Source organism: Tenebrio molitor, chromosome 8, assembly GCF_963966145.1.
Source record: "Tenebrio molitor chromosome 8, icTenMoli1.1, whole genome shotgun sequence".
NCBI classification, from domain to species: domain Eukaryota; kingdom Metazoa; phylum Arthropoda; class Insecta; order Coleoptera; family Tenebrionidae; genus Tenebrio; species Tenebrio molitor.
The window spans coordinates 2,003,284-2,025,037 of record NC_091053.1 but is presented as its reverse complement, the minus strand read 5'-3'; the positions used below and the strand labels follow the sequence as shown (position 1 = coordinate 2,025,037).

The window sequence follows — 21,754 nt, the reverse complement described above, 5'->3', positions numbered from 1 at the left end:
AAAGGCAATGTTCCTAACGTGATTTATAAAATTCACTGTTTCGAATTTTCTGCCAACATGACAACACTTTGACAATTGATTATAAAAAAAAAAACAGACTTTACTTAACTTGAGATTCAATAGTAAAATTCGTAATTTCTCTCATAAGTTAATCTATGGTAATTTCAATGAGTTGATTTAACTTTGTTTTTTTACTTTTTTAAGCTTATTATGAAATTCTATTCTGAATTATAGGTACCGGGTGATTTTAAATGATTGTGCCTTTTTTTCTTAAGTTGGGAACATTTTTCATAAATTATTTTGGCAAACTTGATACCTTAATCAACACATTGGCGTACGTACGTCATTTTGACATTTTATGGATTAATAAATTGTGTCAAATAGGCGAGGACGCCTGTTTATGTCAACCACGACCTGCTGTATAATAACCGGCCTGTTCATTTCATTAAAAAAGCATTGCGAAAATGTTTCCGAGAAAGAGCCAATTTTCGCCGATGAGGGCGCCACAGTACGGGCGCTTCTAAAGAATAAAAAATAGGAAAAATATGTTTAGACACGATTTTAGAGTTAAGATTGAGTACAGTAAGTTCATATTTTCTTTCTAAAACAATACTGAACACAATTGTATTTTTGTGTTTTTGATTTTAATTTCGAATATCATTTGAACGAGAAAAACTCTCGGTGACAAAAACTTAAGATGAATAATATCCCCAAAAAGCGCCCGTACACTAGCGCTCTGCGGGGATCACTCAAATTACACTTTTGAACAGGCCGGTTATAATACAGCAGGTCGTGATGTCAACTATCACATTAAAAAGCAGAATAACCAACAATAATATTAGCAACCTATGAAAAAAAAACACATTCATTTAAAATCACCCGGTATTACATGGTTATCTGGTTTACATAACACTGTATAAAATACCGGGTGATTTTAAATGATTGTGACTTTTTTTCTTAAGTTGGGAACATTTTTCATAAATTATTTTGGCAAACTTGATACCTTAATCAACACATTGGCGTACGTACGTCATTTTGACATTTTATGTATTAATAAATTGTGTCAAATAGGCGAGGACGCCTGTGTTTATGTCAACTATCACATTAAAAAGCAGAATCACCAACAATAATATTAGCAACCTATGAAAAAAAATCACATTCATTTAAAAATTCAATTCATTCAAAATTCTGTTTACAGGTGCAACTCTTCAATTGATAATGGAATACACGTCAGGTTCTTCATCCGCAGGTTCTTCATCCCCGGGTTCTTCATCCTCTGGATCCTCTGAAGAACCTCAAGATTATTTTCATGAACATCCGTTGCTTTCATATTACATATGGGAACGAGATCAATGGAGATTGCAGAAAACGTCGTCCCGTAAACATTATATTCCGAGTATAAATGAACATTCCATCACAAGTGCCAGTAGCCTTTTCAAAATATCAACGGACAAGAATTGCGACTGCTTTGTGTTTCGAAAAGCGGGGAAATGCTTCCACGTTTTGCGTTTTGTAAACCTGGCAGAATTTCGTGGAATTATAAAACCACAACCAGACTGTCCTGTTCGATCGATGTTATGCTTTCCCATCGATGACATGTCGTCAGTTCTGGAAGAGATAATGTTCATTGATCAGAATAACGACGGCAATCTTTCAAATCTTGTTCGATGCCCCAAATGCAATACGTTTTTAAATGAGTCCTTAACATTAGAATCACACCAGAGTCAGTGTTTTCCTGAGATGACAGACACAAAGCGTTCTTGGAGGTGCAAGCTTCCATTTTTATGTGAAGACCTGGAGACCTACATAGATGTAGACGCTATTATGCTGCGTCCTAATGAATTGCATCACATAATACCTTGGATGATGGAGGTTTACGATTTCCTCGATAAACTGAATATAAGAACAAGCCTAATCCAGATTCTTGCTCAGGATCCCCAATATCAAAAAACTCTTGATATTTTGGAAAGTCAGAACATGTCTGGCATTTGTTTTCCGTATCATTTATTCCTGTACATTCTACACAGATTATTACCATTTCTTGAAGAAAGCTTGGAGTTTGGAGATGGAGACGTCCATGCAAAAGCAATACCCATCTTTACAGTAATTAGATCTGAAAACGGTGAGTCCTCAAAGGATGTGACTGGTTTTAATGAAGAAGAAGAGATTGATAAACGGCTTGCAACGTGTCCAGATCGCTATAAAAGCAAAGTACAGGAACTTCTTGCAAGTTTTAGTCAAGAGAATGATGACGACGGAACAAGAGTTGAAGAATATATGAAAAATGTGATTGGTGATGGAATTTTGACGTCATCTAGGATGGAGTGGTTCTATGTTTTAAGATGCTTAGACGTAAAGAGTTCAGTGTACAAAGGTATTCGACGTTTTATCCAGCAGAGAAAGGGCGAGGATGGTGACACGTGGTCTACGACACACGACTTTGTTTATGGCAAACAAGATACAGAAATCGGATCGTGTCTGACGAACATATTTGGTGTTTTACCGCGGCATCGAATAAATGGAAATCCACTAAAGAAAGCGTTGCTCTTCTCGAAGGAAAAGTACAATTATGATTTGCATATGGCTTGTAAATTGTTATGTTTTGGACTGAGATTTCATGATTCCATTTAATGATGAAAGTGTGGTTTTTTTACTGGTTATATTAGTGGTAGTCTTGTTTGGTAAAAAGTGTAAATCGATTTTAATTAATTCTGAATAATATAAAAATTCGCATCATTCCGGTCCGTGGTCGACGCTAATGTAGAGAAACGAAAGTGAAATGGTAAAAAAGCTACAACGAAAACGATTACCACGCAAGAAATTTGACACTGACACTGAATTGTGTCGAAAAACGGACAACACACTTTCGCTTTGGTGTAGTAAATGGTGTCCTTGATGCACGCCTGTGCCCTCCGCGCCACTGATGCACTGACTCCAGTTTTTTGAATTAGGTACAACCCTGTCTGGAAACTGTTCCCGGAACAGTATTTACGCATGGCCGCGTTGCCACGATTTATTATCTAAATTGCCACGCCATTTGTTCACGTACTTCTTTCAAAAAACGCATATTTTCCCGTTGATGCGGGAGTATTCAGTACTTATTAGGCGTGCCAAAATTAAAAAAACAACCACTTGTTGAATTAAGTTAGTAAAATCAAAATTACACTAATGGTAACTTCGACATTATTAAATGCAGACGTCCATTTGTCAAGATAGTGTTTAATATTTAAATGCTTTTTGAATTTACCGCCATGACTAAGTTGGCACTAAATATACTAGATGTTGTCAGTCGCCTTTCCCCTAGTTTTGTTGTTGGTTTGTTTATTGTTTTCTTATAATGCAATTTGAATATGAATAATGTCATTGCAAGTGCAGAGTGTAGTTCTGGTGTACTCTTTTTTTTTACCATTGCTTTTTTGATGTCTACTATGAAACCAAAACAGTGGCGTGTTCACAACTTATTGTCTAAATTGCCGTGCCATTTTTTGTATTCTTACGCATATTTTTTCCATTAATGCGGGAGTATTCAGCACTTACGTGTTTAAATATTTCCGCGTATTTTAAAACTTCTCCCTTTCTCCTTGGTTTGGAACTACGACTCAAAACACTGAACTGATTTATTCGGAACCTCATTTCACAAAAAGTTTGAGAAGCGCTGATTCACTTCAAAGTTCAAACCGGTACTCCGTAATTATACACTTTAGGTCGACAAATCTGACGCTTGAATCTCACGCGGATTTTGCTAGCGATGTTACCATATTGTTTAATAACAATGTATTTTGAATATTTAAAGTACCTAAAAACAGACAATGCTTCATGCTGGACCCGTATATATTGAGCCCAGTTTTAAATTCACTGAGTTTTGGAATTTTGGAGTTCCATTTGCGCATGCGTCAGATTTGTCGACCTAAACTGTATAATTACCCGGTACTCCACAAAACTCACTCCTAATTACGCAACTTCCGACAACCAGAAGCTTTAACTTTTTAAAGCTGTTTATTCAAAAACCCATATTATCCCGACTGTCAAAACATTTTGACATAACGAAAAATAATTGATTTTTCCACAACTGTCAAAAATTTTGACATCCTGTGATACTTTTATTCGCGAATTGTAGGTTAAAATTCTCCACAAAACGCAATTGTGCCCTTTCTTTGCTATTTTTCCAAATCCCCATTTTAGAAATGATCGATTATCGCTTCATTCCTTAACTCTGATTACCTATTGTCTCGCTGATGCGCAACCTCCGCACAATTTCCACTTCAGCGACACCCGATCCAATCAGTGAAATCTTTCGCTAACGCAACGCTTGCATTCTATCTATAAAGTATTTTATCAAAACCACCGGAGCCGGATACGACTTCCACGGAACGAGTTATTTGATCCTGTTCATCTGGCCGCGCAGGAAATCGCTCAACAGGTGACACTTCTCGGTCAGCGCGTGCGCCACACACCTCTTTGCTCCAACAAGCGGAGCTTTGTCCGGTTTGTTATGAAACAAACTGTAAACTTGTACGGGCACGACCTTGTTTAATCATGTAATCAGGCAATAAAAAAACAAACGTAAACATTTAGACTGTTGATGAGGTTGATTAACTTAAAACACAGATGTAACGTATAAATTGCACCGTTCGAAACGTCGTTACATTCTTATTTGGAACCGTCCGGCTTTCGTAATATACTTGACTCCTTTAAAAGGCTTGTACTTCTCTCCGTACATGTCCAGTCTGTTGACTTTCAATCCGCTTACGGCCAGCTGATTGATGGTAAAATGCACATTAATCGAGGGATTTATCTCGGCGGTGTTGGAACCGCTCGCGATGGAAACCTGCAATTGTAAAATGCACTTTTACGGCAACCCCTATCGCATTCTACGTACGCTGCCTCTGATGTTGGGCAACTTCGTCACGTCTATCCTCCCGATGTCCCAGTGCAAGATCTTCGACACCGGATCGAAGTTGTACTTCCCCTGGTTGGCCGTGAGGACGCAGTTCAGGATGCATTTCGGCATCAGTACCTCGATTTTCACCCCTTCCACCGTCCGTCCCAGAGTCTGTTTGGGCCCCACCGTCAGATCCAGTCGGCCTTGTTCTCCGGTCTTGATCGAGAGATTGTGGCGGACGTAGATGGGGATCGCCACGACGCTCTGGCTACTGATGTGGTACGAGATGAGGCGGAAATTGCCGTCGGGAGGGATGAAGGAGAGGACTCGTTCGGCCTCCCATCTCTTGAAGCGGACGCACGGGTGGAAGCTAACGTCGTCGAAGAGGCGGGGGTTCATGAAGGAGAGCGTCAGGTCGGGCATGCCGCTCAGTTTTATGCAACAGTCGATCTGGGGGGACGAAAAATTGACAGATGGAAGAGGGGGCGTGGGGGTCTTACGTAGCCTTGGATCTCCGCGAATACCGTAGCACCGGATTTGTCTATGATCGCGTCCACTTCTTCTATCACGTCGAAGTAGGCTTCATTGTTGGTGTATTTGACACCGGTGCGTCGCCAAGGAATGTTTGAGAGTTGACCAGTTGGCAACACTCCACTCACGCTGAAACAATACAGTTAAAAAAATCAAAACAACAACAGAACAACGCACTTTGTTTTTCCCGTCACGGTATTCGCAATAGTCCTTAGGATATTCGGTGGCTTGATCAATTCCTTCAGAATGTTGCTCTCCGTCGCCAAAGGAAACCCATTATCTAACATTTCATCTAAAAGCTAGTTTTTTTGTATTATTTGATTGATAATTCTCAATCAGATCTTACCTCATAAATCACGACGTAATTCTCTTTGATTATGGACTCTGTGCAGTCGGAAAAATAGTCCTGAAACGACAACACTGAACGGGACGTACGGCGCTTACTGTGACTTACTTGGAATGTGTCTACAACGCGATGCAAAAATTCTATGACGAAAAGCGGCGGGATCTCTTCCATGCAGACCGCGACAAAACTGACGCCCCCTCGTTGTACCGATATTAAGTAGTGGTGTGGGGTCGCTATCACGGGTGCTATATCGTTGGGGTTGGCCCTTTGGGCCTCCAAATAATAATCACATACCGACCTAGATATGACGCTGCGCCAGTGCTTTTCAAGGAACACATCACTGAAACACTTTTTGTAGAGAAAGAGTCGGTGAGAGCGACGACAACTCACCCCGAAGAGTTTATAATAAACAAACTGTGAATCATTGCTAATATGTTTTTGAGGTTAGGGTCACTGTACTGACATATCTGACGTTTCGTTGTTGTTACAGTTTTGCCACACTGGGAAAAAAATCCAAAATTTCGAACAGCAAGGATGAGACAGAAAATAATTCGTAGCCTGTTTTGCAGATTTTAAGAGTGACTTAGATATTCAAAATTTTGATTGTTTTAAAGAATTTCTATTTATAAAAAAATTAATGATGAGTCTTTCTTTGCATTTTACCGTTGAACGGTTGCCAAATGACAGATGTCAAAACAACTGTCATTTGTGGTATTTTAGTCGGAGTAAAAAGGGGCAAATAATCATGTCTTCGCTGATAAAATCGGCTAAACTAGCTCGATTCTGCTTGCGAACCAACCCCGTGTTGGCCACAGCGATTCGCCACCGTAAGTCCTTCACATAACCTCTCTCCAGTTATGTAATTTCGCCCCTCAGACTGGAACGAGGACTACAAGCCAGGCCTGTACCCCCGAACCGAGGAGGAACGGCTCAAAGCGGCGGAACGCTACGGCTTGCACCCTTCTGAGTACAAACCCTACCAAAACGACGGAATGGGATACGGTGACTACCCCGAGCTGCCCAATATTTCCGGCGACTCCAAAGACCCGTTCTACCCCTGGGACAACCCCGAGTTGAAACGCAACTTCAACGAACCAGTAAGTGACAAATTGTGATCTACATGGTCTCAGCAGTGTTTTGCAGCTGCACGCCGAATTTGACTTGATGAGGGAGGACAGGTACAACGTGAGCGCTCAACTTAGATATCCCATGTGGATGCAGTGGCTCCAGTTCCTGGGAGTGATGTTTGGTACTTTTGCTGTTTATGCTATTCTAGAAAATTTCAAGATGTTCCATCCGCTCACTCCAAGACAGTACCCTGGAGATGGTAAAGTACACTACACTTTTGAGCCAGAAGAATAATTTGTACAGTTATAATAAATGTTGAGGTAGAAACGTGTGGTTATTGAAGATGGTGCGCCCCAAAGACAAAAGAAATCACATGCACAAATTAAAAATAATGCTGTAATAAAAATAAACAATATATTACAAATAAGTAGAGTACAAATTAACAATTATATGTACAGCGAATGAATTTATAAAATTAAATTAATTTAGTTCAGGAGAAACATAAGTGGGGTAATACTATACATTTAGACTAGGTACAATAATTATTACTGTCAAATTGTACTGCCGTTACAACAAAATAATAATAAAAAAAAAAATTCAATCAACGCAAGCAATATAAAGAAGTCTTTAACCCTTACATTTACAATCACATTGTTCAATTCTCGCAACTACGCAATTTTTTAAATATTACAATAATTTCACTGAGTAAGTTTAACCTCGTTGGTCCCACAATCTGAATTTTGACTAGACTTAGTTTGGTCTTCCGGGGTATGGCCTATCTGGTATTCTCGGAGGTATGTTTGGAACTGGCCGACTGAAATCAACACAACAAATAAAAACAGTCTACGACTGTCGTTCCGCAAAAACAACAAACACAAAAAATGCGATGCGATGCGTTCCTTAAACCTCCAATGCAAAACCGTACTTACCTGTCTTGAGCTACCGTAACATGCACAAAAAGTTAATCGGAGGTTTAAGGACGAGAGAGGAGTGCGCCGGAAGTTCTGTGAATGCAAACGCGCTTCTTTGATTAGAGATTTAACAGATTAGAGATAGAGCATTCGCTGTGCAGTCATGAGGAAAGAAAGCAGACGTAGTACAGCCCACCACCGACAGAGGAAGAGGGTCGGGTCGACGAAATAAAAAAAACTCATGTATTACCTCTATATTTACACATTCAGAATAACTACAATTCGTGCTTTGGTGCACTGTCTATTATAATTTTAAAATGTTAACACGTTCAGAGCTGTTATCGATAATTACAAATTCTTATGTACAACAACGACGTCTAAAACAAGGATTAACAAATTAAAGCTTGCGTTTCTAGAGCACTTCGCTTTTGTTTTTTTTAGAGAGGTAAGTAACATTTTAAAATTCTTCTTTATCTACAGAATGTGTTGCTTCATAAATGACATTGACGTATAGTATCGTTATCTTCATATAGGTATGTTTCATTTGTTACCACGTTTAATAGCCACTTAACTCTATAAATATTTAACAACGATTTATTCATTACAACAAGAATTGTCAAGCATATCGAAATCATATCTTGATAGGCTATCCAGAAATATATCTTACAAAAGAATAGCTTTTCAAATTTTCTCATAAAAATATCAATACTTAAATCTCGGTTTGTTATTTATCAATTGTACTGATCCTGCTTCGCAAGCTGAAAACCCTTAACAACTACGATAACTATTGCGCAACATCACTAGGATCAATGGAATGTAATAAACGCCAGTAATTGACTGCTCCTAATACAGACACCTATTTATATAAATGTTTTACGTCTTTTGTTTCTTATTTGTCTTTTCTACACTCTATCGAAAGAAAGATGGCGCGGCGGACGCGCCTCTATTATACTGCCCACTACTGATATGCGAACAAATCTCAACTAATACCGTGCAGAAAATTTGCCTCAAATGATTTGTGATTATTAAACACCGATTTCATTCCATTTTTTACTTTATAAAGCTGTATTATACTTTTTAAGCGAATAGAGAGTAGACATTTTGGTTAGGTTTCAATACACACTACACGGAAGATCTTATTTTTTCTTTAATGTGCGTCTGCGTTTTGCACATCGACACTTAAAAAACGATCAAACAATTTATAGATCTGTCACTAGACTTAATATTACTGTCGTCTCGTCCGAGACGCACCCTCCAAAAACGTCACTTTCTGGAGGTTGTTTCTCGAAAAAGCGAAATCGCCGACGAGTGACTGACTACTTTTGGGGAATGTTCGAGACGTTTTCTCAATGTGTAAAAATAAATAATAAATCTACAAATACAATATGTCATGAGTTTTGGAAAGCTGTCGGTGGCCGACCCAGACAAAAACGAACCGTGCTGTGGCGTCACGTTCGTACACGTCGGCCATTTGTCAAAACGGCGAACACGTGACAGTTGTGCCTGTTCGACAGATGGTCGCCCGCGTGACCTTGAAGCTTCAGCTCGTTTTCATCTGGGCCGGCCGAGTTTCGTTTAGAAAAAAGATCGCAACAAACGGTTCGCCTCCGGATTAGCGTTGATGCTTATTCGAGTCGACAAACAAAGTGTTGGTTAGTACAAAGAGAGAGAGATTATGTATTATGTTTGTTATTGAGTTGGTAAGCGTGTTAAAAACTGAAAATTACTTATGGAACTTGAAGGCATTGGAGAGTTCGTTGATAGCAGCATTGGTGACAGCCCTTCCGACTGCCATCTGCACCTGAGGGGGCACTTGTACGCCCCCTTGTTGTCCTTGGCCCCCAACACGACTGTTACACAGAGACAATTCTTAGCCCCAAATCATTTTACATCAACGAGTCGATCGACCCCACCGTACAAGCTCCAAGCCGACGAGAGAGAATACAGGGGGTGCAGTATAGCGTGTCACACTTTCAAGTGTTTCGATTTGACAAACGCACACCCTGTATACTAACGTCTACAATACCGCGTTGAAAATTTTGTACCGGACCAGTGTCGTAATTTTGTATTATTTTCTTTTTTGTTTCTAAATATTTTGATACTTGATATGGCCAATTTTTTTTTCTGTAAGGTGTTAGAGTGAGCACGCAAGCATCATAATATTTAGGAATACACAGCGGACAACTTTGAATGTACAATCATTTTACAGAATATTTGACAAGACACCGTACATCACTATAAGCGAAAGCGTGTAACAAACATAGCACCCTAGTTATTCATTAATTTCGCACAGTTCATTTCGCTCTTCTGCTTGACACACAAAAAAAAAACAACAACGATCGTTTCGGAAGAAATCAACTGTGCAAAAACGAACTGCTAAGCCCTTTCAATTTTGAGCTCGGAATAATCGAATGTGTGATCTCAATAGGTTAGTGACGATTATTAAATGTTCTTAGCGCCTCCTGAAAACAAATTCCACAAGTTCAGATCGACCCGTGGTCATTCTTTCAGTGCTGTGCATCTTCTGCACCGACGACGAAACGTCGCACGTCGACTCTCACCCCCACCCGTTTCGTCGTCGCGTGCAGGCGATTGTCAAATTTTTTCTCCAGCAGTGTTAGTTACTAGATGACTACTTACGTTGGGACGAGGGGGGCGGGCAGAGCTTGTCCCTGCGGTCTGCCGGGGGGCATCGGAGGGGCTCCTCCTCCTGGTCTGTTCGGTATGGCGGGAGCCGGCCTGCCCGAACTCGGCGGGGGCGGAGGCGCTCGCGACCCCAGCGAACCTTTTATCAACAAGCAACAATAATTTAAAAAACGTTTCGAACGCTGCAGCTGTCTTTTTCAAGAATAATTGGCGACAAATTTTATACGACCACTCGTTTCAGTACCTGTGGTGCCGACTTGGCCCATGTTGGGTGCCGTCTTCCTGGGCCCGCCGGGACTAGGCGGCGACAGTCTGGGATTCTCGAGGCCGCTGGCCAACCAGTCGTTTTTGACCGGGGGCGGCACCGGCGTCGACACCGTCGCCATCGACACGTCACCGATGATCCTCAAGGCTTCCTTGCAGGCGTGGTACATCCGCAGCATCTCTTCGCGCTTCTGCGCTTCCTCGGGCGCCTCCTCCATCATTTGCGACTGCATTACAGGCGTCAATCAATCACTTCGATATGAAAACGACGGTTACAGACCTGGTCGCCGCTCGCGTAGATGTGGGCTAGAAGTTCGCCGTTGATGAAGTCTTTGGTGTGGTTGATGATCATGTACATTATAGTTTTTGGTACCAAATCTCTGGTCGTTTTCGTCACGATTCTCATGTAACTGTCGACCAAGTTCCTGATGGTCTCGACCTGACGTTCCAGCTGGGGATCCATGGAACTGCTCTGGTTCTCGCCGCTGGCCTAAACACGTCAACAAAAACACCAAACCTCTTCAACCATTAAAAATGTCAAAATCTAGTGGCACACGTAAAATTTTTGCAAAACAAAATGGCGGCCGGAATTGGTCTCTACAACCCGCAGATTCGAGATTATTTAATTCCCGTTGTGGAAAACTTGGTGTTGTGCGGTGTAGGTATTGTATTTATTTTCTACGTATTTACATTTCAGTTTATTTTAGTGCGAGTTCCATTCAAATCAGTGTCATAATGTAATTCTGGTGATAATCGAAGTGTTACCAACTGACATACGTCACGAGCAAAAGTTCCTAGTGCACGAAAACTCGTTGACAACTCTTCGTCGAAACCAAGATATCTCGAGAGATATTTTGGTCGAAACTAATTGCTATAAATATTGGTGACGACCACAAAACGATCTAAGATACACAGAGTGAGGTTGAAATTTAGTTGTAAGTAAAAACAACATTGGACGTATTTTTTTTCTCCACATCTTGCATAATTTCCACAAATAAATTCAACCCTGACGTCACCATTTGCTTACGAACCTGATAATTTTCTCCCTGCGGCGGGAAAGCGAAACACACAAACACACGGAGTTAGTAAACATGCAATCAACTCACAAGGTATAGCGAAAAACTCGTGTTAAAAAATCATGTAAAAATTCAAACAGCGTCAAATCTTCAAGTACGTTGCAGGACCAAAAATAATTTGCGATTTGCACAACGTCTAGTTATGTAACAACGCGACACAAAGTACCTTGGCCGTGCAACATCTTGAAAAGAAATACAATGCAAAAAAAAATTCTGACCAGTCAGTGAACTTCTTTACGCAATACTTGCCCGGGGTTTCTGACAACAAAACATCAAAATATTTTTAATATCGATTACGACAAGTGTAAGTGTTAATTAATAAAGAAAATACCACGATCTGCTGTATTATACGCGGCCTGTTCAAAAGTGTAGTTTGAGTGATCCCCGCAGAGCGCTAGTGTACGGGCGCTTTTTAGGGATATTATTCATCGTAAGTTTTTGTCACCAAGAATTTTTCTCGTTCAAATGACATTTTGAATTTTTGAAGTCAAAAAAACTCTTGTTTTTTGTTGCTTTTAAATTAAATTCGTGAATCTTTTCCTTATTCCTTGTTTTTGTTATATTGCGCATTAATTATTATTTAAGTGTGAAGCGCCCGTTTTGTGGCGCCGTCTTGGCGGAAATTGGCTCTTTTTCGGAAACATTTTCATTATGCATTTTTAATGAAATGAACAGGCCGGTTATAATACGGCAGGTCGAGGAAAATACATATGCTGAAAAAATGTCTTTACAGTTCTGTGTCTATACCTTGTAAATGCGGGGAAAATACAAAAAAAAGAATAGATTTTGCTAAACAAACAATAGTAACATAATTAACAGTTCAGAGAAAATAAAATACAGTAAGAATTGGTTCAGAACTAGTATACATCGTGTCGTGAAAGAATTGTAGTGCTGTAACGGAGGAAAGTGGAGTCGTAGATTGATTCATCGAATTCCAACAGCTCTCTTGTTGTTACACTGTTAACACCTGACATCAAGATCTGTATGAATCAATCTACGAGTCAACTTTACATTTTACCACGCTATCTCTGAACCACTGTAAAAAGCTGTGTGTATGTGTGTATTTATAGCACTTATTTTTTTTAATCTACAAGACACATCGTGTACCATCATGCAACATGGATGCGACAACCCAAAAAATTACCTCTTCTCCGTTTTGTTGTTCTGTTTGTTTTTCAGGATACACACCGGCTCTCAGGAAGGATGCCTTCCACGAATCCACCTCGTCCAAGGTCTCGCAACTCAATTCCAACTGTTTGTAGTCCTTGAAAGACGAAAGCGTTCAACGAAAACCGATCGGACGTCGTAGCGCACCTACCTTGTAGACGTTCCTGCCGTCCGGATTGAACAAAGCGAACATGTGCCTCCTGGACATGAACCCCTGCTCGATATCCCTCAGCTTGAGCCCGTCCAACGGCAACATGTACTTCTTCTCGCGCTCCTCCTCGTCCTTGAACCAGGAGATGTTTTCCGAGGTGAGGACGAACCAGTAGTCCCTGGAGCCGCCCTTCATGATCCCCAAGTTGTGAATGCACATGTACCCTTTTCTGATGACCTGGTTGCCGAGTGTGCCGCGCGATCCCGTCTTGGACGCGTTCTCCGACTGGTTCTGCGCGCTGCAAAAGGGACATTTAGATGATCGACGCGTTCGAACCGGTGGGACTCACTTCGCAAACCCGATGAAGTCCTCGTGGTTGGTGTTCATGTACGCCAGCTCGCAGTCGATGAGGAGGCACAGCTGTTCCTTGCAGTACTGATCTCGCTGTCTTATGTGGGTGGTGATGATGCGTTCCGCTTCTTCTCGCAGTCGTGGGTAGCGCGACATCTGCAATGACACGTCGCACTATCGTACTACGGCGGCGATTCAGTCTCACCTTATCCGTGCAGATGCGAACCACGTTCGACAGTTCGGTCACCACCAAGTCGACGCACTTCAAAGACGGCTCCTTCAGTCTGGATATCTGCTTCTTGACGATGGCCTCGAACGCCATGTCGGGAGTGAACAGACCCACCCTAATACCGTGGATGTTGCGGATGGCGAACGCGATCTCTCGTCGCAACTCCTTCTCGTCGAACTCCATCTTCACGATCTCGAACGGGAAGCGTTCGTGGAACAGACGGTTTATCTTCGCGCCGCCCGACAGCTCCATCGTGTTGATTTGTGCCGAACCGGAGCCCTCTATTGTACGCTCGAAGTCTGTCTGCAGCTGCTGGATCATCCTGGGGACGCACAGAAAAAGTCAGTCAGTTTTGGGGCTGTCAACTGGAATTCTAGACATCAAGAATACCAAAAAAATTATTTAACAACACTGCCACAAGGGTTTTCGTTATTTAATCAATCTTGATTCGTCAAAATATCCCAGCGCATCCTCTCAGGACGCGCCAATCTCCTACGGGGCTACAAGAAGTCGATTGTTTTTTACCGCAGATCGCAAAGATCGACGGACATAAACAATGAATTCCGTGAGCGTAATTTATTTTGCTCGACTTGACCCGACAGTACATTTTGTCACCTTTCAAACGCGCCGTCAGCTGACAGACGCGTCCTATAATTAGAGTAAGGTCGCGTTGCGAATTCTCAAACGGTCTTGTTTTCGCCAAACGAATCTATCTTCGATCGCTCGTTAAACCCCTGAAGGTAACACAGCCGGCGCCTGCACGTGTTCCATCTGGGATTAGACCAATAGGTGGGAGTGGCTTCTGATCTCGATTAATTCATCATTCGACACACCGTAACTAGCGCCACCTATCATCATCCGACTTACTGCAACATCGCCTTCGTCTTGATCGCCGGATCGTCCGGTCTGAAGTGTTTGAATTGGTCGACGTCCTTTTCCAATGTCAACAGTTGCTTCTGTAATTTGTCTCTGAGACCGGGCAGGGTGTCCCTGATGTGATTGGTGAGCTGTTGATTGAGCACCCTCTGCAAGTAGGGAGTGCCCAATCGGTCGGCGATATGGCGGTAAGAGGGGTGCGTCAAGAAGAATTTTCTCTCGGCGGCCAGAGCCGCGTTGATGTCTTTCCTCCCTTCGATGTCTCTCTGCGAACGGTTCACCACACCTATGTAGCCCCTCCTCAACGGCAGGAGCTTGTTCTCCAAGATGTCCCTGGCGTCGGTACCGTCGTCCATCAGGTCCAGCTTCGTGATGACGCCGATGGTGCGAATACCTTCAAATAAAAAATATACGTGATGTAGAAATGTGTGAATTTTTTTTTAGTCAACGCTTAAACAAAAAAACAACTAATTCACTATCTTGTAAGTAGGTTACGATCAAGTTCTAATTATCAAAAAACTAGTTTGGCAACTGTTAAACATTTGAGAGTCGCAACCGGACCGACTGTTTCATTTTGAAAATATCTCTGCGATTGTAGAAATATTTTCAGTGTTTTTGAACGGTCTAAAAACTGCCAATGTCAATTTATTACAGCATCTTCATTTATAAAGACAAAGCTGAAGTAATTGGCGCTTACGGCATGATTTATAGATTTTTTTAATCGCCCGAACAAACTTGGTAAACTCATTATCTCTCTCAAATATGACTTGTTCCCTTCTTTACCTTGGAGGTCGACCTCCTTGGCCATCTTGAGAGCATCCGAATTGGCCAGGTCGGTGTTTGCGGGCGTCACGGCCAAGATAAGACACGATTCTCTTTTAATGAACTGCATTATCATGGCCTTAATTTGTTGTTCTATGTCGGCGGGTTGATCTCCGATGGGGACTTTTGTGAGACCCGGCAGATCGATCAGGGTTAAGTTCAGCACTGTCGAAAAAATATTTTGTACGTTAACACATCATTCGAACCGTCATTTTGTGACGACTTGCCGTTGGGGGAGTACACTCTCAAGTTGATGGGTATGTTGGAGATGCCCTTGTTGTTTCCTGTGACCCGGTCCGTTTCCGATTCGATCTCCCTGCGGACCTCGTCGAAATCGACGAATTTTTTACCTTTGCAATGGAGGAATTCCGCATACTCTGCAAAAAAAATCCAAATTATTTTCCATTCATTACGAACTATTTAATAACATTTCACGACTTCATCGCACACATTCAATTCGCAATTTATTTGTCTCTTTTAGAGTGTCAGTTTAATTTTCAAATTATAACACAAAGTTCGGCAAACAGACGGACGGGTAATGGTTAAAAATAGGACTTTTATTTATTTATCGAGAATGATACTGGACACGCTGGAAAACTAAATAATGGCACGAACTGTGGAAACGGTCGGGGTTGGTAAAAACTAGTTTATTTTTACCCTGAATGATGGGAGATCGCAATTTAATTGGAAAATATGAAGTCGTCTCGTCAAAGATATTAATTTTAATTAAATCCAGCCAGAATATTTCGCTCCACTGAATTTTTATTGACACAAGTGCATTCTTTATTAATTCGGTTGGTTCGAACAAACCAAAATGTTTTAATAACAAAAATTAATTCGTAATCATTTCCAACAAACATATTCGACATGATATTTGTCGCTCGAGCTAGTCAACTTGTCTGCTTTCGTTCAAACTAAAAGAAAATGAAAGCAACTCGTTTTTCAAATAAAATAGAGCGTCTGAAATTATTTTTTTGGGCACCCTTAATGAAAACGGTAATTTTACGTACTCACAAGCGGACGAAAAGTAACTCTTTTTCGGACGCTGACCGTGGCGCCATCTGTTGGTCTGTTTAGTAAGTTAGCAACGAAACCGACAAAACCGATAATTGTCCCATCACCATAAATTATGTAAACAAGTAATTGTATTGCAAATAGTAAATTTCCAGATTTGTTAGCAAGCTGATAAATACTATACAAAAAATTGTTAATATAAATTTATTTACATATTTGAAAAAGGTAGATACAAAATAAATAATTTGTTAGCAAGCTGATAACAAATATGTACTAATACTATAAAAAAATTGTTAATATGTATTAATAAATTTATTTATTTGAAAAAGGTAGATACAAAATAAATTTGTATTTTTTTGGATGTCTTGCTTTAATTCGTGCGGTGGCCTAAAAAATTTAATGTGCACCTCTGCCAAAAAGTGTTTATCCTCGGCTGCGCCTCGGCCAGAAAACTCAGACTCGGACGAAAAAGATGCACTTTTTGGCCTTGATCCACAAATAACTATTTTTGCATTCGTAATGAAAGTGGCACTTTTTTACACGCAAAATCGTAGTGAAAGTTGTACTTTTTTGTATCATTTTTTTCCATTTCCTTGGAGATGATTGTCAAAGCATACCTATTTTTTTTTTTTGTAATTTTTCATAAATCCTTTTGGACCAAATTTCTCAACTTACATCGATATGCAAAAAAATAGTGTGTACAACACGTTATGAATGTCTCGTTTTTCACTTCATTGCTTGCAAAATCGTGAAAAAAACTATGACTTTCATTACTAGTTGTACAAATAACTATTAAACGCCTCGTTAGACAAAAAAAAACACCCTTTTTTCAATTACGATAATCAAAAAACATTCAAGTGTTGACAACACAGCTGCAAATTTTCTTAAAAAATGAAAGAATGAATTGTTACAATTTTCATTTCACGTCTTCGCAGATTTTTTTTTCTTTTGTTATTCCATAATGCTTTTCCTTTCTATAATTACTAATTACCTCCTCCAGAATTTTGTCTGAGAATGATGTGGAGATCTGATATTTCATTTTGAAAACATTAGAACGAGGTGGAAAAATAATTGCACTGAAGATGTAAAGAGTTTTGTTGCCGATTTCGTTTCCGCCGAGGATTTGGAACGGGAAAATGAGTAATGGTAATTGGCGATTTCGGCTACCGTTGGGGGCGCCACTGTTGAGAAATTGTGAATCATACTCCCGCTCGATCCGGTTTATGTCGAATTGAATAGTCACCGACTTGCGTATGCCTTATAATTAGTTCATAGAATACACACCAGATGTCTCACTGTTGCTGGAATCGCCAATAACAAATTTATTGCCAAAAAGAAATTTCCATTAATACGACAACACAAAAAGCAACACAAATACGAAAATAAATTAATCCACGTCAAAAAAATAAAATCAATGCAAACAGAGGAGTATATGAGAGAAAAACTGGAGAAAGAGTTCGAAATGACAGAGAGCCGAAATGTATTGCGATGATTTATTTTTTTGTCTGATGGAGTGAGAAGAAATTTGGTTTGGGATGATGATTTAGGGAGTTTAAATAGATAAAAGAAAAAACACAGAAAAAGGGTCATGAAGCTAAACAACAAAAGCATGTTTTGTGCTTCATCCGGAAATGATTCCATAAAACTTTGAATTGTATAGATTCGTTTGGAATACGAATTCTTTACATTTCTTCGAGGATACGAGGAGATTAGATAAGCGTCGTAAATCACGTTCAATTTTGGAAGTTGGGTCTCTGGCAATAAGACAGTAGTTAAATTTCTTTTGGGTGACATTGTCATTGCCACTAAATCTCACTTATGTATTTTTTTACTACACGCATAAAATAGTTTTGTTAAAAAAAGTTGTCGTACTGTATTCTATTCTCTGAATGACAACTTTCGGAGCTTCGAAAAATATTTTCTACTGTACTTGAAATATTCTTTATTTACATTAATACAGTCTTAAAATTACGACTGTATTTTTGTTAAGGACAAACCAACTTTTACGAGAAACTAAATCCATCATACATTTTTGTTTACCTTTTCTAGAAGGTCAAACAAAATAAAATATTGTTCCAAAAAATGCAACAAAATATCTGCAAACCAACCTCCGTATTATACTTCTATAAAGTCATAGGTCAACAACCAGAGAATTCTATTCTCAAACTGGAACAAATCATATACGAAAAAAACAAGCTGACAGTGGTACCGACAAGATCCCAAAACAAACTTTACGATTTTCTTAATATTCTCGAACCCCCCCGACCAACTTTCGTCGACGTTAACTCCATCCCATCCTTTCTCCACACACTCGACGTAACTTTAATTTCCTGTTGGCACATCTCGCATCAAAATTATGCCAAACATTTCATTTATTTCGTTAGAGCGAGTGGCCGTCATGGATGTCCTTTTAAGGATTCTCATCGTTGTCAAGCGGTCGCGTGGAAAAAAATCACAACGTTTTTCTCGTGTGGCGCCACCACGACTTTTTCCTTGTTTGCAACGAAAAAATATAAAACTCAATCACTCGAACAGGTCCAATCTCGAGTCTTGTGATGTTCTCATTGAATAACACTTGCCAAAAACTGAACGTGTACTATCTACGGTTGAATAACTCTTGTTTTTGTTGTAAAAAAACATCCACAATTTAATTGTTTGTTGCGTTTGCGCCACATTCTTAGTCTTGGGGAGCCGCAAGACTAACAACATCCTGCCCGTCAAGCAATTTGATTTCTTTTTGGTCTGGCGCCGGCACGATTTCACATTTTGTAAAATTCATGCACAATCCCATTATTACAGTTTTCCTTTTCGCTGTCTGACGCAACAGACATTAACTATTTCTGCTTGAGAGCACCCATCCTCGCGTTGCGACATTCCCTACTCTCATTAGGAACAAACTTCCTGAATGCTGTGCCGCCTCTTGCTAATCGACAAATTATCGACAACACCGATTCATTTTAAAACCCACAACAAATCTTCCAGCAAAACCAAATAAAATCGACTTCCTCCTCGAATTATGTTCGGCGCCGTCGTTTTTAACAAAACTGCAGAACAAAGAGCGCATTCACCACCCAATCCGCCAGTTAAAACCGCAATTACTTTAAACCCGACCCCGCTGTACTAATTCGTGTTTAACGTAGAACGTATCGGACACGAAATCTCCACAGATTTTTATCTTCACCGATGATTGCGCTTTTCAAACAATTACGAAATCGCGACTTTTCCCTCCAAGTCACAAATCAAATGTCGAAAAGTGCTCGTTCAAACTTTGTACTCTATTTGTGAAGTCGTCCGATGAACCTACAGCGTTTTTGTCATATTGAAAATCAATCCAACTGGAACCGTTCCAAAGGAAAAAAAACAACGTGCGCTACAGGATGGACACATTAGGCGCAGATACGACTCGCAAGGAATCAATCGAATTACAATTTACTTTAGCACACCTGTTTATACACCGATACGAGCGGTGCTTATTTGGGAATAAGTCAACTTGGCACCGCCTTAATTGTCTAATGAGAAACAACCTTTGTCGAGTGTATTGATTGAATTTTTGTGGCACAATCAAATGGCGCACTTGGAAAAATGATAACAATCATGAGGGCGAGTTGTTAATCACGGCGACAATAAATCAACGCGTTTATTGCCTCTACTTTAAACAAAAACGAAAACGGTTTAAATTTGGAGGTTTGGGTTTATTTGTATTCCCTAAGTGTGTTACATTCCAAATTGTTACAAAACTTGGTGCAGCATCGAAACGACAAGCTTGTTAAAGACCTTTCTTACATTTTTTTGTTGATGCATGACCAACCTCCGCAAGGACAACGCAAATAAAGTGATTACGCAATTAAATCTTGTTTTGTGTTAAATTGATCAAATCAAAACTTACATCAAGTGGGAACTTCTTGGGTGGAATTGTTAAAGGGAACACAATATTAATTAATCTGCTGGAAATCTGTACAACTGGAATAATTAATTGATAACATTGTAATTGGGGTATTAATGATGAGATTGACAGTTCAAAATGTCTGTGTTCATTGCAGGCAACTTTGAAAAATGAAAACACAGCCTTCTTGTTTTTAAAAGAATGATGACTTTTGAAGGCAATGCTGCCACACAGACGAAAAATAATTGTGATTTGATTGGGCCCCCATGTTTGCTATCACGGTTGTGACCGCCGTGTGGGTTAATCAATTGAATGGTTGATAAACCGTGGGCGCTAGCTTTTTTTGGGTATTGGTTTTTGGGGCTTAGCTTACCGGAGGTGGAAGTGATCAGTTGTAAGATGAGCGGCCTACGTGTGACGATTCCGGATCCCCTAGGAAGGAAGTCCCTGCAAGAAAGATAGTGTGTCATTCAACTTGTTATCAAAATTATTTAAAAATCAATATCCACCAACCCACACAGGAAAGTCAGGAGCACAAAGCAAAAACCGTGACGTCAACCAAAACAATTACACAGTCAAACCCCCTTGCAATTAGTGACTCACGCAGTTCCTCGTCGGGATTTGGTGGAGACGGGAGTCGCCCCAGGGGGGCATGGGGGCCGCACCGGGCGCGTGCGAGAAGGGGCTTGGGGACTCACCTGCCGACGAAGTTCTCCAAGACGGAGCTCTTTCCAGCGGACTGTCCGCCCACCACCGCGATCTGGGGCAGATCCAACGTCATGTGGACCCCCAGTTGAGTAAAAGCGTCTTGCAGCTTATTCACGATGGGAATAAGCTGCTCCATCCCTAGGTTTCCGGACATTTTTAGGCCGGAACTGAGCGTATGTCCCTCGAAAACAAGAATTCAACTTCACCACTCTACCAATGTATACCAACGAACATGGCCGAATAATAACTGAACGCGCATGACTCATCCATTTGGAATCGCGAATCGGACGCAATTTTCACACTTGTCGGGGCACAGCTTTTGATTTATCTTCGTCTGCAGAGATAACGCACAGATTAATGCTGATAAGTGAAGTTTCTAGGCGAAAATAACGTCAAAAGTGTACAATACGGACCAACGGTTCAAAATTGTCACCGATATCAATACAGCGGCACATGCGCGTGGGGATTTTATGTTTTATTGGTTGCATAACAGTGACATTTTAAAATATGGACGAAGACTTGTTGAGTTTATCACAAAAATTTGGTTGGAGAGAGGAGGAATTTCAACAGCCAAATTTATTTATCTGTTAGCTCGACGACTGTCGACAACTGTGACGCCAATGATGATTCATGTTCTACTAAATAGTTTAAATGACACCATAATCACAGTAATCACACTCGAAACTGAAACTTCGATTTATCTTATCAGATTTATAGAAATATGTCACGATCCATATAAAAACTGTTGCCATTACCTGTACTATGTACTAATGATAAGAGTCTAATCTTGAGAAGAAATATAATTACAGAACTGGGGAAATTGGTTTCT

At 40.4% G+C, this 21,754-nt stretch overlaps 3 protein-coding genes across 4 annotated transcripts; 1 reads left to right on the top strand and 2 right to left on the bottom strand.

The window, feature by feature from the left end:
* Window positions 1–4,566: 4,566 nt before the first annotated feature.
* cm (AP-3 complex subunit carmine) lies at window positions 4,567–6,308 on the bottom strand. Its single transcript, XM_069057033.1, has 7 exons — window positions 6,150–6,308; window positions 5,868–6,099; window positions 5,760–5,819; window positions 5,591–5,712; window positions 5,383–5,542; window positions 4,880–5,332; window positions 4,567–4,828 (listed from the first exon to the last, which is right to left on the bottom strand). Exons 1-7 carry the CDS (start codon window positions 6,182–6,184, stop codon window positions 4,643–4,645), a joined length of 1,248 nt encoding a protein of 415 aa, XP_068913134.1. The 5' UTR covers window positions 6,185–6,308; the 3' UTR covers window positions 4,567–4,642.
* Window positions 6,309–6,449: 141 nt separating this feature from the next.
* On the top strand, window positions 6,450–7,154 carry ND-ASHI (NADH:ubiquinone oxidoreductase subunit ASHI). Its single transcript, XM_069057034.1, has 3 exons — window positions 6,450–6,586; window positions 6,636–6,856; window positions 6,903–7,154. Exons 1-3 carry the CDS (start codon window positions 6,505–6,507, stop codon window positions 7,119–7,121), a joined length of 522 nt encoding a protein of 173 aa, XP_068913135.1. The 5' UTR covers window positions 6,450–6,504; the 3' UTR covers window positions 7,122–7,154.
* A 73-nt stretch (window positions 7,155–7,227) lies between these two features.
* On the bottom strand, window positions 7,228–21,553 carry shi (dynamin-1 shibire). Of its 2 annotated transcripts, XM_069057031.1 has the most exons (15): window positions 20,916–21,553; window positions 20,591–20,664; window positions 15,548–15,697; window positions 15,282–15,485; window positions 14,490–14,892; window positions 13,599–13,944; window positions 13,392–13,549; window positions 13,043–13,340; window positions 12,869–12,988; window positions 11,680–11,694; window positions 10,929–11,138; window positions 10,629–10,875; window positions 10,379–10,523; window positions 9,466–9,588; window positions 7,228–7,641 (listed from the first exon to the last, which is right to left on the bottom strand). In XM_069057031.1, the coding sequence occupies exons 1-15, from the start codon at window positions 21,077–21,079 to the stop codon at window positions 7,578–7,580; spliced, it is 2,721 nt and encodes a 906-aa protein (XP_068913132.1). In that variant the 5' UTR covers window positions 21,080–21,553; the 3' UTR covers window positions 7,228–7,577. The 2 variants fall into 2 exon arrangements, with proteins under 2 accessions (XP_068913132.1, XP_068913133.1); XM_069057032.1 differs by lacking the exon at window positions 11,680–11,694 and having other exon boundaries at window positions 20,916–21,550.
* Window positions 21,554–21,754: the final 201 nt, after the last annotated feature.

Coding starts and splice junctions, on each gene's coding strand:
- ND-ASHI (XM_069057034.1), top strand. CDS start 6,505: ATGTCTTCGCTGATAAAATCGGCTAAACTAGCTCGATTCTGCTTGCGA. Junction 6,587..6,635: donor GGCCACAGCGATTCGCCACC/GTAAGTCCTTCA, acceptor TTCGCCCCTCAG/ACTGGAACGAGGACTACAAG. Junction 6,857..6,902: donor AACGCAACTTCAACGAACCA/GTAAGTGACAAA, acceptor AGTGTTTTGCAG/CTGCACGCCGAATTTGACTT.
- shi (XM_069057031.1), bottom strand. CDS start 21,079: ATGTCCGGAAACCTAGGGATGGAGCAGCTTATTCCCATCGTGAATAAG. Junction 20,665..20,915: donor TTGGAGAACTTCGTCGGCAG/GTGAGTCCCCAA, acceptor TCTTTCTTGCAG/GGACTTCCTTCCTAGGGGAT. Junction 15,698..20,590: donor ACTGATCACTTCCACCTCCG/GTAAGCTAAGCC, acceptor TTTTTTTTGCAG/AGTATGCGGAATTCCTCCAT.
- cm (XM_069057033.1), bottom strand. CDS start 6,184: ATGATTCACAGTTTGTTTATTATAAACTCTTCGGG. Junction 5,713..5,759: donor ATTACGTCGTGATTTATGAG/GTAAGATCTGAT, acceptor CAAAAAAACTAG/CTTTTAGATGAAATGTTAGA. Junction 5,543..5,590: donor ACCGTGACGGGAAAAACAAA/GTGCGTTGTTCT, acceptor GTATTGTTTCAG/CGTGAGTGGAGTGTTGCCAA.